We start from the raw sequence: 18,216 nt of genomic DNA on the forward strand, positions 1-18,216 counted from the left end.
TATTCGCCACTTCACCGAAAAGCTGCTCAAATGATCTGACTGGGGGATGGTGGTTTAACGATGGTCACAACTCAAATTTGAACGGGCAGTTCATGGGGAACACAAAAGCTTACACTGGTATTGGCTGGGTTCGATTTAAACATAACCTCTCCTTAAAGTTTGTGGAAATGAAGATGAGAGCTCAGTCCTTCCCGAAAGAAAAAGAGGATGAAAGGGAGAAATGAGACAAATCTCATTTTGCACAAATTCGTGAAACAAAACTTGTAACGCGTAACTGTTTCGTCGACAAATACAAGAGCTAAACCATTATGCCTCGCACTAAATAACTAACATTATTATATCTCTCGGTTTCTACGTGGGATATGATTGGTCAAATTTAGCGGGCTGTATATCACTGTGCGGCCCGCTAAACTCAAAGGTTTGTGGTTAAAACCACCTTGAAGAATGCAATGAACTGAAACACATGAGAAAACTTCTCGGTGACTTTCATTTGAATGGTCAAACGCTAGTGTTAGATCTATAGACTTTTAAACTACTTCGTGGTGCTTGATAAACAGTGCACATGGAAGAACTACTAACTAGCTTTCATTCGAATAGTCAAAATACAGGATGTTATCCAAGCCGGAACCACCTTACGCTGCACGATAAACTGTACCACATTAAAATACTACGCTGAAGCTCTCATTTAAATGGTCAAACACTAAATTGTCATCCATACTAAGCTAGAACCACCCAGCACCTTTCATTAGAATGGGTCTTATTCACGAGCGTAAAGGTAGGAATCCCTTCTCACCTCATTGCAAACAGTACCAGTATGGAAGTTCTGTCCATTTACATTGATATGATTGCACATGCAGATGATTTCATAATATATAGCACCACATAACATTTTTCGTCGAGTATAATGGCACCAGATTCAGAAGGAGTATTCTTATGCGATGAATTTCTAGGGTTCTGCTTTTTTCAATACAACCTGAATTCAAGATTCTCTATTTGCAATAATGGACAAACCTTAACCAGCAGATTATTTAGAGGGAAAATTAAGGAAAATCATTTTGTTTATTCATTAGTTAAGAGGCGACTGGCTTTAACTTGCTTCCGAATAGCTGGCAGATGGAGCAAAACTCTTGACCAATCACTTTAAGATGTACAGCGAAACTATTACGAACGATGACACCGCTCATTTGCAGACTTCTTTTTACTTCTGGACGAAATAAATTTATGGTCCTGTCATTCGCCTATTTGTTGTTTTTTTATTCTTTCTTTACTTAGTGACTCTAACAGGCTAAAGTCTTTCATATTCAAACATGATATCGCATTTATCACTTTTAATTTACTCGTATTAATGTTACAAAAATACCAGCCCTCATTTTTAATTTGCAACAGCCGTCAACATAAACAGTAGTCAAACTTCCTGTATTCTTTTCGTTTAAGTGTTTTATGCAGAATTAGTCTTTGATAAAATGCCTTACCGGTATTTCTTTCAGTTGGAATATGTAAAAATATTGTGTCTTTAAAGATGTCTTCCGTGTATTCACACGAATTTATTAATAGGGAAACATACTTCAAGCGCTATTTAATATAACTGACTATGATGTTTCGTTTATTCATGTTGATAGATGGAAAATGTGTTAATGACAGCTTTCCTTTAAATAACCTTTTTTTAGGTATAAATCCCATGTTTAGTTGGAATGTCTTGAAGTATTAAACAGATAATTTGTTTTAGTTCTAACTAACGCCGAGTTAAAGCGGTACTCGATGCTTTTTGAAAAAATTCAAATGCCGGAGTTGAAGCCGGGGACATCTTGACTGTTCGTACAGATGGCTTTGATTGTGTTATATGCTTGTGATTGACAGCTACATATGACTTAAAATTTTCCGTTTTAGAATTAGAGAATTCAGAGCCACGGAAGTTTTAACGCTCAGCTCTCATGGCGGAAAACGTTTGCGACCATCTCAACAAATCTTCTTTCGGAACCTCTCTGTATTTTAAAGATTTTCGTCCGGCACTTGTTGCTAATTGTGTCTTCAACAGCTTTTTGTGTTATGCAAACATCATTTTGAACATCGTTACCATCCATGCGATAAGGAAAACTGCGTTGTTACTAAAACCTTTCAAAACATTACTACTGAGCCTGGCTGCCTCTGATGTTGGCGTCGGTTTGTTGGCACAGCCACTCCATATTTCTATTCTAGTCGGCTGGTTTAATCAAAAACGTATCGACTGCATTTCCTACAAGAGACTGATGGCCGTTATGAAATTCTTTTGTTTATCTTCGCTCTTTAATGTTGTAACCATAAGTGTGGACAGGTTCTTAGCTGTTCATCTTCATCTCAGATATCAAGAGCTTGTGACTCACAAGCGCGTCATTGCAGCGGTGATATCAATATGGCTGTTAAGCGCAATTATTTCTTCTAGTGTCTTTTGGGATCCATTGCTTTTCAGCTCACAAGTCACTGGGCTCGTGATTAAGACTGTTTGCCTTATTGTAGTGGTAATTTTCTACTGGAGGATTTATATAGTCTTAAAGCGACACATAATCCAGATTGAAGGCCTTCAAATCCAAGAAGCGCAACAGGGAGTACAAAATGGCGACTTATCTAACTTTTTGAAGCTTCGAAAGTCACCTCTTGGAACATTTTTTGTATGTATTGTGTTCTTAATTTGTTATTTGCCTTGCTATATCCTCTCCTTTTTACTCCTAATTCACTTTTTAAGTCCAATCTCTTTTTACGAAGCTCGGCTATATGTAATGACTTTGTTTTTCCTTAACTCGTCTTTGGACCCTATTATATACTTCTGGAAGATGGGACCCATTCGTCGCACTCTCATGGACATAATGCGATGCATCGTCAATCCGTTCAGAGAATGACAGTTCGTTTCTGATACCAATTTACAATGCATGAGTTAAGAGCCTCGGCCATGGTAATATAAAACTTGATTTGTAAAAAGTACCTAAGGAAAACTGATGGATGACGAACTTTAATTGTTGAGAAAATTGAGCATTGGAGTTCAATAGAGTCAGGCGTAAGAAAGTATCAGTTGCTAGTTTCAAGCGCATTTTGTATGAGAAATTTATAAATAACCAGAAAGTTTCCTTGCTACTTGAATCATTTTAAGGTTGTCATCAATTAATGTATGTATTTGTACTTGTCTTTAAATAAAGCCTTTACTTACTTACGATCACGCATAGACTTCCAGAATTTAGCTGTGCGGTTTCTGATATAAAGAATAACATTAAGTCGGTCAGACCTGATGGTTGTCCTTTCCACTAAAAGTCTCAACCTTGTCAACAATAACCCGCGCACTTTCTAACTTAGGAAAAGACAAAAGGTTATACATTTTATGCTAATTACAAAAAGTACTAGGAGCTCCACGCCTTTCACTCAGACGGTTAGTCGGTTTGGTAAATTAAGCCTCAATTTTCACCTCTTTAAATTGTAACCTGCGCTAATCACCGTTGTTCTCGGCTTTCCTGGTTTTTTTTTTTGTTGTTGTTATCTTGGAACTTTCATAAGTGTTTGTCTACCACAGCAAACATATACTTATTCAAAAAAGACGATTCCCTTTGGAGATGAAGAGACCTCACATTATATGACGTAGCTTCTTAATAACTCCAGTCGGTGGAAGAGTAGTTGGCTATGTACAAAGAATGACGTTAGACTCCAACCTCGCTCCCAGGAGGAGGCTAAATGTAGGGAAAGGCCGGAAGCTGCCATATGCTGTATAGAATAAGTAGGGAGATTAATTGTTTAGCGACTGGGAAATATTCGCAAGCTACTCTAAATCGACTGAAAAATATGCCGTCATCACCTCACTTTAGTAAGTTTGCCGAACATTCTGATCAGCTCCTAGATCCGCCACAAAGGAGTGCGTAATTTATTCTTAATAAATAATGATTTTAGATATATAAAATTCATATATTTGCACTGCGGTGAAGAAACAAATTTTAAGAGATCCTTGCAGCTAAGAACAACACTGAACTAGTAGTTAACAATAGGACCTGGAAAAAACCCATGACCTCTGCGATACCGGTGCAGCGCTCTTCCAACTGAGCTAATCCAAGTGACGAATAATGATACTAGTTCAGTAGTGTTCTTATCTGCGAGGATCTCTTAAATTCGTTTCTTCACCGCAGTGCAAATATATGAATTTCATATATTTAAAATCATTATTACATCCATTTTGAAATCTCCCAAATACAGGACTTGGTCAGTTCAAATATGTCATTGATGCAGTACTGAGCCGGTTTGTAAATAAAAAGCGGAACCGGAAATGCTTTTACATCTCATTTTGTTTGCAAAACAGAAAGACTTCGTTGTCATGTGTCAAAAACTCAGTCAAGCGTATCAAAGGAAAGACAAGTTTTCAACAAGATATTCAAGAAGTCCTCAGTAAGTCAGAAAGAGGTAAGCTTTACAGTTCAATTCTCGTCGTCTGACTCAATAATGTAAGCACTTCGTTTCTTCTGTGGTTGGAGTGGAGAATTCTCGCTGTCTTTGGAGGAGAAATTGAAGGTGCAGCCTGTGTATTTTTGCGATGGAACGGGAGCAGCATAACTGAAGGCTTCCATGCGGTACTGAGACTGTAATGAAAAACGTGGTGGAATATGAAGACAGACAATGAAAATCAACGCCGCTTTTGTATTTTATACACTGAACATTTCTCTTACACAAAGAAGTAAAAAAATAAGTACAACAGAAACTGCATTAAATTGTCCGAGGCATTAAGTAAAATACGCGCTAAACGGAGACACTGTAATGAACCCAATTACTCTAAGACTGATCATAATTTAAACTCTCCTCACAGTATTAACACACCGACAAACATGGTGTCTAAAAGAATTCTAGAATATCAAACTGGAGGATAGTTTTTTACTAGAAACGTGATGTTACATCGGGTTCTCGGAATATGCAACAAAGACAAACACACTCTTATCAGTTGGGAGTTCATGACTTAATATAAACTAAAGTAAATGAACAATTATCTTCAACTTTAAAGAAAAATAGCATCAAAACACTTAACACGAAATACACATAACGGGTTCTAATTACAAAGCGTACTCTAAATATCTAAGTATAAGTACTTAAAACTAAAAATACATCTTCAAATTATGCTAAGGTAAATTTAAAGCAAAGACGAAAGTTTGAACAGGTAATTTTCAAAAATTCAAAGTTTTGTCCTGAGGCCTGAGCCTTTTCAACTACAGACTTGGTTTACATTTATTCCTGAACCTTTTCACCAAAATAATTCCCATCGAGGACTACATGGCTTACTTTAACTGCATCTCTAATTTATGGGCATAATTATTTTTCAACTAGAAACAACAAATTCCATGTCACATAAATCAAAAGTCACAGCTATGGAAACTTCAGTTATAGTCAACTCTGCGTCGCTGTTTCCTAGTTTAGATTACATGGACAGTTTTTAACCTCTCTCTCTTGGTTCCTCAAAACGAACAGATAAGTGTTTGATAAAACCGACTAGAATTGACCAAACTCATTTGATAACCAGCCTTTTGACCTGTTGTCGGCCTGTTCTCTGAGAAATTTCAATTTTTGTTTCAGCATTTGAAAGAGTCATATTATAGAAGTCAAGCGGGTGGAAAACAATTGTAGGCCGGGCCTACGGGATTAAGAGGCTGGCTACACCTTTAAAAGTAGGTCTTATGTCTCTATGGTCAGTAGATTCAATAAAATCATCTCTGACGTTTACTTCTTCAAATTTAGCTTAGAATGGCAATCTTGGCACTGATAGAATTAGATTACATCAAAATAGATTGAAAAAAAAATCAATTTTTCTTATGAAGATAATCTCAATTTGTAACAAAGTAATTTATGATGTAGAAAAATCGTCAAGTTTCATCAACATCTAGCTGCAAATTTTGCAAATCAAATTTTTGGAAATAAAAAAATTCGCCAACTTTAGCAAATGACGAATTGTTTCTTCGCTTATAAAAAGCTTAGAGCGTAAAGGTAATTAAAACCCAGTGGACAAGCTTCTGGTTATGTAAAAGAAGAAAAAACCTTTAAACTGTTGTCCATACAACTGATTGTAATGCAGGAATAGAGCCGAGTGTCATTTTGACCAAAACGAAAATCTCGTATTCGCGTTCAACTATTGTAGGCATTCATAACAAAAGCCTTATTACATTTCGTTCTCTTCGCAAGCATTTAAATTTGTAAAGGTAAGAAAAAAAAGACGATTCCAATGACCAAAATGTAATAAAATAGTCTGATTTTATTTCTTCACCAAACTAAAGTTATACATCTCGAGTTCCATTCAACAAAAAGTAGAAAGTAATGAAAAGTAGCCAACTGCCAAAATAGAGAAACATTTAACCCCTCCAAGTTCATGCGTCATTCTTTTTGAGATGAAAAAAAACAAGTTTTCATTTATATAATTCTCTATTCAAATTTTCTCTTTCCTTTGCCATGAAGTCAAAAGTGACGTCATCTCCAATCAGCAAAAAGGGAGCCCAGTGTTTGATGTCGCGGAACTGGTCTGATTCTCTGAGGCTTCTCATGGCCAGGTTCAGTGACTCGCTTGCAGGTTTTCTTTCGGCAAGGTGTTGATAAAAGCATTTCATGAACTCAAGAGTAGCCTTGTCATCAATCGCCCACAAGGACACCACAACAGACCGAGCACCAGTCCCCATAAAAGCGCGCGCAATGCCAACCACACCTTCAGCCTTGATCTCGCCTCGACCGCTGTGGCAGCAACTAAGTACAACTAGTTTAGTGCGAAGTTGAACATTTGACACATCTCGAATCGTTAAAATGTAATCCTCCTTGGTAGGCACAGTAGATGTTCGGTCTGGGTCAGGTGTAAGAGCAATTTCGCCAGTTTCCATACATCCGTGTGCCGCAAAGTGAACTAAGGAAACGGAACTGAGTCTTTTCAACACCTCACGTTTCGTGGCTTGTCTGCCGGTGATTGGCGTGATATTCAGAATTTTTCCGATCATTTCTACTTCTTCCTTAGCATGCGGAAGCTGCTCGAGGAGTTTCTCTCCCTTGCTGTTGATAACCTCGGCTACCCACGGATCTCCCACAAGTAACGCACCACTGCTTTTATGATAATCATCTGGGCAATCAGCAATGAGTCTAAGACTCGTTAATGATGGAGCGATTCGGATTCTGAAAGATTCACACAGGTATTTAGAATTACCATCCTTCAATACAGCGTAAGGAGCAAGCCAAAGGGGTCCATCGGGAATAATGACTAGCTCATCCCCTTGAAGCAGGTCAGCCATCGGCTTCATAACGATATCATACAAAGTGCTCAAGCATTTGTTTTGTTGGATGGCAGGTTGAAGGGTGTCTTCTTTAGGTTTCTCATCCACTTTTGAAGGACTCTCCCTCAAAGCATCCAAAGATCGATTCTCGCATCTCACAATAGAACGAACACCAAGTTGTGTATAGACACCGAGCATGAACGACTCAAAGGACTGGCTAGCTCCACTATTCTCTGAAACAAAACTTTTGAGTTTAATTTGTCTTAACTGAACTTGTTTTCCTTCGGACACAACCCAAAGATTGACACCAGCTTTGTCCACTGCCTGAAAGACGGTGTTTGATGGAACGTTTTTTAAAACTTTTAAAAAACGTTTCATCCAAATCGATGAAGACTTAGCAGTGACTGCTAAATCTTCATCGCCTGTCTTGTGCTGACTTGTTCCACCACAAAAACTAGATTCCATAAGGTCGGACAGAGCTTGAGCTCGTCCTTTCTCAGCAACAAATAAGGCTTCATCTATATTACCTTGTTCTAGGAGAACTCTGCACAAACCTGTATACGCCCCTTGATACTGAGTTCGAAAATTAACCTTCCACTCATCTTTAGATTTTAGAAGTACTCTCAAGGAATTAAATAAGTTTATGCTAGTTTGGTAATATTCAACGGCTCTTGGCAGTCCACCCTGAAACTCAGAAACGCATCCTAATGAACAGTAGATCATTGCCTCCAAGTATTTGTCCTCGACCCCTTGAGCAATTTTAAGCGCTAGGTTGTATGACTCGTTAGCCTTTATCAAATCTCCCTCAGTTTGATACATACGACCAATATTACCGTAGGCTTTACCCTCCCCATGCTTGTCCCCTACTTCTTTAGCTATTTTAAGATGTAGGTTCTGGTACTCTATGGTTTTTTTGAAATCACCCAGACTAAAATAAGCATTGCCAAGATTGCCATAAGTACCACCCTCCCCATGCTTGTCTCCTACTTCTTTAACTATTTTAAGATGTAGGTTGTGGTACTCTATGGCTTTTTTGAAATCACCCAGACTAAAATAAGCATTGCCAAGATTGCCATTAGCGATACCCTCCCCATGCTTGTCTCCTACTTATTTAGCTATTTTAAGATATAGGTTGTGGTACTCTATGGCTTTTTTGAAATCACCCAGACTGTCATAAGCATTGCCAAGATTGCCATTAGCAACACCCTCCCCATGCTTGTCTCCTACTTCTTTAGCTATTTTAAGATGTAGGTTGTGGTACTCTATGGCTTGTTTTAAATCACTTAGACGGTGATAAGCATTGCCAAGATTGCCATAAGCAACACCCTCCCCATACTTGTCTCCTACTTCTTTAGCTATTTTAAGATGTAGGTTGTGGTACTCTATGGCTTTTTTGGAATCACCCAGCCTAAAAAAAGCATTGCCAAGATTACCGTAAGCAACACCCGCACGCTTGCATCCTACTTCTTTAGCTATTTTAAGATCTAGGTTGTGGTACTCTATGGCTTTTTTGAAATCACCTAGACGGTCATAAGCATTGCCAAGATTGCCATAAGCTCTACCCTCCCCATGCTTGTCTCCTACTTCTTTAGCTATTTTAAGATGTAGGTTGTGGTACTCTGTGGCTTTTTTAAAATCACCCAGACTAAAATAAGCATTGCCAAGATTGCCATAAGCACCACCCTCCCCATGCTTGTCTCCTACTTCTTTTGCTATTTTAAGATGTAGGTTGTGGTACTCTATGGCTTTTTTTAAATCACCTAGACGGTGATAAGCATTGCCAAGATTGCCATAAGCACTACCCTCCCCATGCTTGTCTCCTACTTCTTTAGCTATTTTAAGATGTAGGTTGTGGTACTCTATGGCTTTTTTTAAATCACCCAGACGGCGATAAGCAATGCCAAGATTGCCATAAGCACCACCCTCCCCATGCTTGTCTCCTTCTTCTTTAGCTATTTTTAGATGTAGGTTGTGGTACTCTATGGCTTTTTTGAAATCACCCAGACTAAAATAAGCATTGCCAAGATTGCCATAAGCACTACCCTCCCCATGCTTGTCTCCTACTTCTTTAGCTATTTTAAGATGTAGGTTGTGGTACTCTATGGCCTTTTTTAAATCACCTAGACGGTCATAAGCATTGCCAAGATTGCCATAAGCACTACCCTCCCCATGCTTGTCTCCTACTTCTTTAGCTATTTTAAGATGTAGGTTGTGGTACTCCATGGCTTTTTTGAAATCACCCAGACAGTGATAAGCTTTGCCAAGATTGCCATAAGCAACACCCTCCCCATGCTTGTCTCCTACTTCTTTAGCTATTTTAAGTAGGTTGAGGTACTTTATGGCTTCTTCTCCCCGATTATAGAGGTCTATGACTTTCTTGACATCACCTGAACTTGCATAACCATGGTTAGGACTAATTGGATGTTTTTCCTCCATTGGCTTATTTTCCACTTCTCTGACAGACTGAAGTCTTAGCGACAACAAGATCCTATGGTTTTTTTCAATCTTTTTTATGTTAAGGGTTAAAGAGGTACACAAAACGAAAACATTATTTTTCTCATCATATTGGTATGTAATAGTCCATTTTTACAGCTGCGTGCTTGGTTGTAAAGCCTCTGAACAAGAGTGATGGCTAAGGGTGACCTTGTTATGATAAAAAACATTGCTGCTTTTCAAATGCAAATTACTTTGTTATTATTGTCACTAGATACTGGTCTCTATCACAACAAGGTCACCTTCAGCCTCACTCCAAATCAAAGGCTTGCCAACTAGGTACACAAGTATAATATGGTCTATTAGGAGGGCTTGTGTGAAAGGTAGATGTTTTATCAACATTCAGTCAGTTATGAAGTAAATCTACACTCAAAATTTAACGCGAAATATCTAGATTTAATCCCTTGTTTCCAAAAACTGGGGAGCAACTGCTCAATTTTTAAATTAATATAGCTTTAACATCAGACAAATGTTTTACAGCAGTGGAAGAAACAAGTCTACAACACAAATACGTGCCTTTAAAAGTTGTATTTGTCCATAGGAAAACATGACAAAAGTTTCCAGGTCTCTAAGCAGTTGAAAAGGTTAAATTGAAGAAAATCTGCATAGGATATGTAAACTTTACCAAGCTTTTTGTTCTGGCTTGTTTCAGAGAGATCTGATCTACCCACGTACTATTTATAAACTTGGTGAATATTTGACTTTTAACCCTTTAACTCCCATGCGTGACCAAGAGAGAATTTCTCCTTATGAGAGCAATACAATATCATCAGATAAGTGTTGAGAGTAAAGAAAAATATCAATTTGGGAATAATTAGTTGATCCAATACTGAATTCTCTGAACTAACATTACAAGAATTGTACAGTTGACTGTAAGGATAATTACAAATTTGGTCTGTGAATTAAAGGGTTATCTAAACTGATGTAAGTTATTGGCATGGATAGTAGAACTAAGTCAAATTGGCTAAAAGGAGTAATATCATTGATAAGTCACAAGGTAATACCTTTTCTCATGTTTTTTAACCACACACTCTTAAAGAATGAGCTGACAAGTTCCCATCATAATTAATACCCTTAATTTTTTGTATTTTCTCCCTTAAAACATCAAATTATGGAAACTTTTTCCATTATACCCATGGTTAAAAATGAAGGATTCCTTCAAAGGATACAGCTAGTCCCTTATCACACCAAGTGATTGCTTCCTCAAATCTCTTCAATTCAACACAAGCAGTGGTTCCTATGGGCAACAACATATTAAGAAGCATATTATTACTGTAGCTCAATTCTGAAAAAAGAGCCTGAAACCATTGAAATCATTACAGACCAGAAGAAAAAAAAACGACAAAACAAAACAAAGCAAAAATACTGAATGGAAAAGAATACACAGGCCCTATCAGGTTTCAGTTAGATTTATTTAGCTTTTAAGACAACTGAAACTTCTAAGAACATTTAAATTGGGACCGACAATTCCTTGCCTAAAGAGCTAGGTAAGTCCTGATCCTTACTTCTTTTTAAAACAGCTAGATAGTGACTTAACATATCTGACACCTGTGACTACCTCACTCAGGGAGCTTAAGGAACTAAAATACTTGTGCTGAAGTTTTGCTTTGCATTCTGCATTGAGTACTTCATCCAGCTCAAAATAATATTCTCATCATAATTAATGGAAAGCAGTTGCATAGCGGTCAAGAGCTGGATTCAAATGTACATCAGGGTGGTCTAGACCTCTTAATTAAAGTCAGTTGAGACAAGATTGAACTTCATCTAATCCTTTTAAACCTTAGAGTGTTGAGTTATTCTTTTATTATTATTATTATTATTATTATTATTATTATTATTATCATAGCACAGCTAACATATCTAACCTCTCACAATTGCCTTAAGGAAAGTTGGATTTAACTCAATGGCTGCTTCTGCATCCCTTAGTGAATCCTGGTGATTTCCTGTTATCAAAATAAATATCTCTGATTATATAGCCATACATGTAGCAAACCAACCACCACTCCATTACAATAATTTTGGGAAAAACTTGCGATGCTCACTGATATCTGGGGTAAGAGGTTACTTCTTTGTATATTTGCAAGGCCTATTAAGATAAGATGTATATTTTTCTGGGCATGCATTAAAAATTATCACCTATCTCAGAAAACTACTGATGACAACTCAATAGCTTCAAAAGAAAAAAAAATGCATCTTAAAGCTCTCATCATCTTACCAAGTTTAAAATGTGCAATAGCCCTCTTGTTGTGCAGTTTGGCTTTCAGTTCTTTCTCATTGCAGTTCATTTTAATTTCTTTGGTGTAAAAATGAATAGCATTGATGAAATCTCCTTTCTTGAAGGCCTCATTACCCTCACTCTTATAAACATCAGTTATGGCTGCAGAGAAAAAATAAAAAATAATTTGTGTCAAAGTCTGTGGTTATAGTCAATAATTATCTGTGGTTGTAGTTAATTAGTGTATGAGCAGAGCTGCCAAGATCTGGAGATTTAAAATCTGAAGATTTTTCCTTTTGTACCACTTTTGCACCTGCCTGACTTGACCCATCCCCTGAAAAGCTTAGAGGATGTGTGCAGACCCCCCCCCCCCACCCCCACCCACTTCACAGGACACACCCCATTCAGTAAATTTCTGAGAGATTTTTTGGTTGAAAGCTCAACCAATCAGACTCAGTTGCTGTTGTGGTTGTTGTTTGGAAGAAAGTGTAATCCCTACTTTGAAACAATCTAAGTGCAATCAAGAAAATTAAGATAAGAACCCTAATTTTAACAAAAGGCAAGATAACCTTAGATCTAGGAAATCTGGAGTTCAAATGTTATGTTTCAGTGTGGAGTTAACCCGAATCCTCTTTTATCTTAAAGGTTTGATGACCCATATGACAGACCCAGAGTCTTGTTCTGTGTCTGTGAGACTCCCTGACAATCAGGGAGGGTTGGCATATTATAAGTGTAGAAGAGTCTACTGCCTTTAATACATTTAGATAGCTTATTAATGAGTCAATAAGATCCAAATGTGGCAGTCATAAAAACCAGAAGCAATATTACTCATAGAAAAATAGTTATTATATAAATGACAAGAATAATGATAAAGAAGATGAGATTAATATTTATAATGATGTTAATAATGTAGGTGACAACAGGGATAATAATAATGATGAGAATTAAGTATCACTCTATTCGAAACAAACCCCTCGGCATTTAAACTTTTGGAGATAGGTTTCATAAAATTCCTTTTCCACAGGCAAAATTAAGAATGTGTTCAAATGCCCAACACAATTTTTTATACAAAAAAACAAAATTAAGTAGCAACCTGACTTTCAACTAATTGACCAAGCTTTAAAACCTAGACCTTGTAGACTTATTTCTTCTGAGCCATTTGTTGGTGAAAGTTCACTATCTACCTTAACTCTTTAAACCCTAAGAGTGACCAGCATCTCACTTCTCCTTCCAGTAATACTGCTGAGTCATTCACTAAGCTCATGAGAATAAAGGAAATGATCACCAACCTAAGAAGCATTAATCTTCAAATGAAGATGAATTGAATTGGGTGTCAAGGGTTAAACACCTCCATATTCAATGATATAACACTTGCACTCTACTGGAAATTGGTTGCTTGGGGGAAGTTGAAACTTTCAATTGATTGTTGCATAATATAATGGAAAGATGATGATGATGATGATGGTACTTATGATGCAAACTTACAAAATGAATGTTATATGATGATCAAATAACCTCTTTACTTATAACTTTGTGTACTTGCTTTGAACTTTGAGAAAAGAAAATAACAAATATGTCATAGATCCTCTCAGTCAATGAACAACATATTGTAACCATAGAAGAGTCATGACTGGCCAAATATCCTTTAAAGTGGTCATGCAGTGTATATATTGTTCTCCACATCTGCTTACATTCTTGAAACTGGTGGAATAGAAAACGTTTTAACAGTGACTGAAGCCCAAGTTGAACCTAGCTCACCTCGTAAAGTGTCCTCATCAAAATCTGGAGCATTTTCTTTGTCAGGTAAGTATTCATTTTCAGATGGAACCTTAATTGGACTTCTTTCTTTAGCCATAGCAACTGTAAGGGGATGCTTCTTACAAAAAGTTGCTGTTTTAAGTCATCCTGGCCTGAAAAAAAGATGGTTGCAAATGGTAAAAAAATTAGCTCAACATATTACCCAATTGTAAACTAAATATTTTTTCCCCTCTGAGAATGGGAGGGATACACAGACACAAAATCACAAGCAATTAATATTAATAGCATATTTAAAGCAGTAAAAGAACAAAAGATATATATACTGAAGAAAACAAGCATTAATATTTAAATGAACAGTAATTCTCTTCTCATTACAATAAATTTCAAGATTTACTACAGACATTCCCAATCGACTGAAATAACCTGGGCAAAAATCAACATCTGTGTGTTTCAAGTTCATATTATTTGTAACAGCAACAATTTAAATCATTTAAATTAAGAGGTGGTAGGTAGTTAGGCCGTGTCTGGATTTGAACAGAGGTCCATCCAGGACCTGAGCTTTAATTAATCCTGGCTTCCTCACATGAAGCAACTGGGAGTATTATTACCCAGCCCTGGACAGGATGCAAGTCCATTCCACCGTTATTCCCTCCCTCCCCCCCCCCCCTCTTTCACCCCCCTAGCATTTTATCAGGTTCCCCTAACTAATTTTTGCTACCCATTTATACTCCTGGGTGGAGACAGACACTGTAAGAGTAAAGTGTTTTGCACAAGAACATAACACATTGACTGGAACCCGGACCTCTTGACCCTGAGTCCAGCACTGGCCAGGTTACAAATGCAGACCTCCTGACCCTGAGTCCACCTCACTTAAATCATAAGACCACCATGTCTCCACAAGAGGAGAGAGTTCATGCTGAATTCTTTCTCATTAGAAACAAATTTTACAACACCAAAGAAAAATTATCTCATCTGATTTTTAAATAGTGATTACTGGTCAAAACTTATGAAAGATATATTTCTTTAATTCAATTTCTTTCTGTTGAGCTGACACCCATATTCGTATAGGTGAGGGTTAGTTCAACTGTTACACTTATTTCTGGAAAAGCAGTGAAATATATACATTTATGCATGCTGATGTATGTTGAAATGGATTTCAATTTGGTACAGGTGAAGACATTTGTGGTTTACTGGTATATGTACATTTCACTGATTTTATGTTTACATTGTTTTGTGCACAAAATTGATTTGTCTTTGATGCTAACTTTAATTCTCCTAATAATTAAGATGGCTTGTTTTTTAAATATCAAATAATCCTTACTGGCTGTCTTCATGTACAAATAAATTCAATAAAAACTAGAGTAACAAGGAAATCAATTGTACTGGAATTGAAAATAGCCAGAGATACATATACAGTGTAGATTATTTTGACAAAAGCCAGTACTACCTTCTGACTAACCAGTTAAGCACCAGGGCTTTAATTTACTGGGGAATATTGGCCCAAGGTTGTGGCAGTATAGAAATGGCATAGTACCAATATCCCCCAGTACAGCTCAAGACAGCAAGGTAATCGCCATGCACTAATGTCCCTTGGACTAAACTAGTTTGCTTTGAATTTACACGTGTTGTGATTGTCTGTATGGTGTGATGATGATCTAGGTGGCAAAATCCTGACCAAGTAAGAACCAATCAGAACTTTTTTATTTACCCCAACGAAGCCTACCTCGCCATATGATAACATAAATTATCACCAGACACATACTTGGATGCGTGCTGCTGCAGGCAGAACTAAACCAGTTTTGATATGATCATTGATTGATCATATATTGATTAGAAGATGACAAAAGGTAAAACTTTACTCAGATACCAATCAATCATTACCAGTTGATGAATTGGACTCCTAAAACTTGAATGTAGTTAATTGAAAGGACGCTTCCAATAAATCACTAGCCGGCATTTGAAGAAAAATCAACTTAATTTTTTTAGATGTAAATGCCAGGTATTGGCTGAGAATTTTTGTGAATTCGACAGTTGTAACATGTTCGTGTAAGCTCAGCTCAATTAGCTTACAAGTAACACTAAGCGTCAATACAATTAATACACGCCCGAACTGAATAAAAGTTGGCAATCCTCGTCATTTAACTGCAGGAACGTCTTACATTGCCGGACATCAGGGAAAATTAGGACAGATTGAGAACATTTGAAGGAGAAATTGTTAACTGAGAAACTCCAAATAAAAGTATTTACCTTATATTCACAAATCTGATTCAACCATGCGTTCTTACTTCTGTCGCGGAAATGGAAGGCACGTTTGACTGATTTACGACCTTTATTCCTCAATCCGTCACGGAAATGTTTCAAAGTAAGTCACCAAGACTGAGAAAGTACCAAGAAAGACTCAAAAGCTCTGTTGTAGAGCGAAGAATCTCAATGGCGAGTTGCGAAAATGAAAGGGGAGTCCCCTGGCCCATAACTCTGTGCAAGCTTGAAGCTGGAAGTGCCTACTCAACGTGTTTATTTACATAAAAATTAAATATTTCTCGCACGATTCTCGCATTTTTTTAAGGTCCACTACAATATTTCATCTCACTTTCACAAGTTCTCAATAGCACTCTTAAGAGCTAATGTCACCATACATCAAACAAACAGCGGCAAGTCACCCAAATTTGTTTCCACTCCTACTTTCATATTTTGTAGCCCAATATGTTCTAATAATTGTGGTGTAGTTTTTTTGTAAAAATTTGTTTTAGTTTTTGAGAATTAATTTTTTTCGTTCGACCGCTCAAATATGCAAATTTTCACTGTGAATATTACCCGAGTTGTGTGACCTCACGTAACGAATGTACCAGACCTACGGTATTTCTGTGAACACAATTCTTTGTTTTATCATCTAAACTTAATCTCCTGTCGTTATTGAAGCTGGCAAAGAAATATTTATTTTTTGGTGAATATTTTTGTCCGACATACTTTTTCTATGTCGAGAATTAGTATCAAAACAAAGACAGTTTTAACAATGACCGATATGACAGAATCTACTGAGCTTCAAGCTTTTTAAAGACAAAAGGATGGTCATAAAGTTACTGTAAAAATTTCCTTGTGTATTTGTGTTGTTCTATCTTGAGACGAACTCAAAGTCCGGCAAAATTTACTTGATAGCTTCTGTGAAATATACATGGTGCGCCTACTTGTCGCCACCGTCAACTGGCAATTTGCAAAAAATCTAACGTGACACTCTTACCTTGTTTATTTAAGATTTTATTAGCTGTTTCGATGATCACATTAATTATGCTCTACCACATTCTAGCTAGATTTGAGTTCCAGTTTATATATCTTCTCTATCTTATTGTATAAGTTGCGTGACAAGCGTGACACAGAAATTCAAACATGAATCAACCTCCGAAATACCAAGAGATGGGTTTTTTTTCCTCTTCGTGGTTCCAATAGCAGATGTAGGGTGCCAAAAGAAATGTCCGGCCATGGTAAAGGTAGGGTTAAGTCGATTCCAAAAGCTGATAGGGGAATTGGCAAGCGTGTATCACAGATAGTGCTCAAGAGGTCTGGACAGTTTTAGTTTTCTGAATGCAGTAATTCCTGAACGGTTTTTCTAGATGTCATGTTTTTTTCCCTCTTTGTGATTCCAATTGCAGATGTAAGGTGCCAAAAGAAATGTCCGGCCATGGTAAAGGTAGGGTTAAGTCGATTCCAAAAGCTGATAGGGGAGTTGGCAAGCGTGTATCACAGATAGTACTCAAGATGTCTGGACATTTTAGTTTTCTGAATGCAGTAATTCCTGAAAGGTTTTTCTAGATGTCATATTTTTTTTCCTCTTTGTGATTCCAATTGCAGATGTAAGGTGCCAAAAGAAATGTCTGGCCATGGTAAAGGTAGGGATAAGTCGATTCCAAAAGCTGATAGGGGAATTGGCAAGCGTGTATCACAGATAGTACTCAAGATGTCTGAAAAATTCGTACAATCTGGCTTCGGTAAGTAGGCTATTTACCACCGTGAGCAAAATTACGCGTGACGTCAGACTTAATTTTCGATTGGGAATTGGTCAGTAGGCTACCAAAAATTCAGACAGAGGCGGAGTTTTCTGAACTAATGTTTGAACACTTTGTTGTCACTCTCATGTAAGAACGGTCAAGTAATCTTCAACAAGTCTGAACAGGACAGCAGTGACAACTACAACAACAACAAATAACCAAAGCGTGCAGATTCTCTTCGCCGTCGGTTTTTTTTTCTTTTACCAAATCGTTGTAATGTCTGAACTAGCACACTTCATATCAGAAACCCAACTCGGCACGACATTTCATCGTTTGAAATTTAAATCCCCTAGGGTTAAGATTCTAGCGTCCAGCTGCTTCCTGTAACTTTTTTTAAACTTCATCTTCTGAAACTTAGAAGTCCTAGAATAGGACAATAAACTTTGATTATAAAAGTAAATAAAAACTCTCCCTTTAGACTTTTTCGGCGTTAGCCGATGTATCTGAAAATCTTTCAGTTGCGTGACAA

General features: G+C 37.2%; 3 protein-coding genes across 3 annotated transcripts in view; 1 reads left to right on the top strand and 2 right to left on the bottom strand.

Moving 5' to 3' along the window:
• The window catches only part of LOC136281627 (uncharacterized), a 137,784-nt gene that overhangs the window by 112,887 nt on the left and 6,681 nt on the right, over nt 1–18,216 (top strand). The window lies entirely within an intron of this gene.
• LOC136281555 (tetratricopeptide repeat protein 28-like) lies at nt 4,641–8,057 on the bottom strand. Its single transcript, XM_066168142.1, has one exon. The coding sequence runs from the start codon at nt 8,055–8,057 to the stop codon at nt 6,393–6,395; it is 1,665 nt and encodes a 554-aa protein (XP_066024239.1). The 3' UTR covers nt 4,641–6,392.
• Nucleotides 8,339–16,124, bottom strand: LOC136276799 (tetratricopeptide repeat protein 28-like). Its single transcript, XM_066168141.1, has 6 exons — nt 15,952–16,124; nt 13,705–13,856; nt 11,947–12,108; nt 11,597–11,674; nt 10,901–10,968; nt 8,339–9,743 (listed from the first exon to the last, which is right to left on the bottom strand). The coding sequence occupies exons 2-6, from the start codon at nt 13,799–13,801 to the stop codon at nt 8,346–8,348; spliced, it is 1,803 nt and encodes a 600-aa protein (XP_066024238.1). The 5' UTR covers nt 13,802–13,856; nt 15,952–16,124; the 3' UTR covers nt 8,339–8,345.

The sequence above is a fragment of the Pocillopora verrucosa genome, chromosome 6 (assembly GCF_036669915.1).
Source record: "Pocillopora verrucosa isolate sample1 chromosome 6, ASM3666991v2, whole genome shotgun sequence".
Lineage (NCBI taxonomy): Eukaryota > Metazoa > Cnidaria > Anthozoa > Scleractinia > Pocilloporidae > Pocillopora > Pocillopora verrucosa.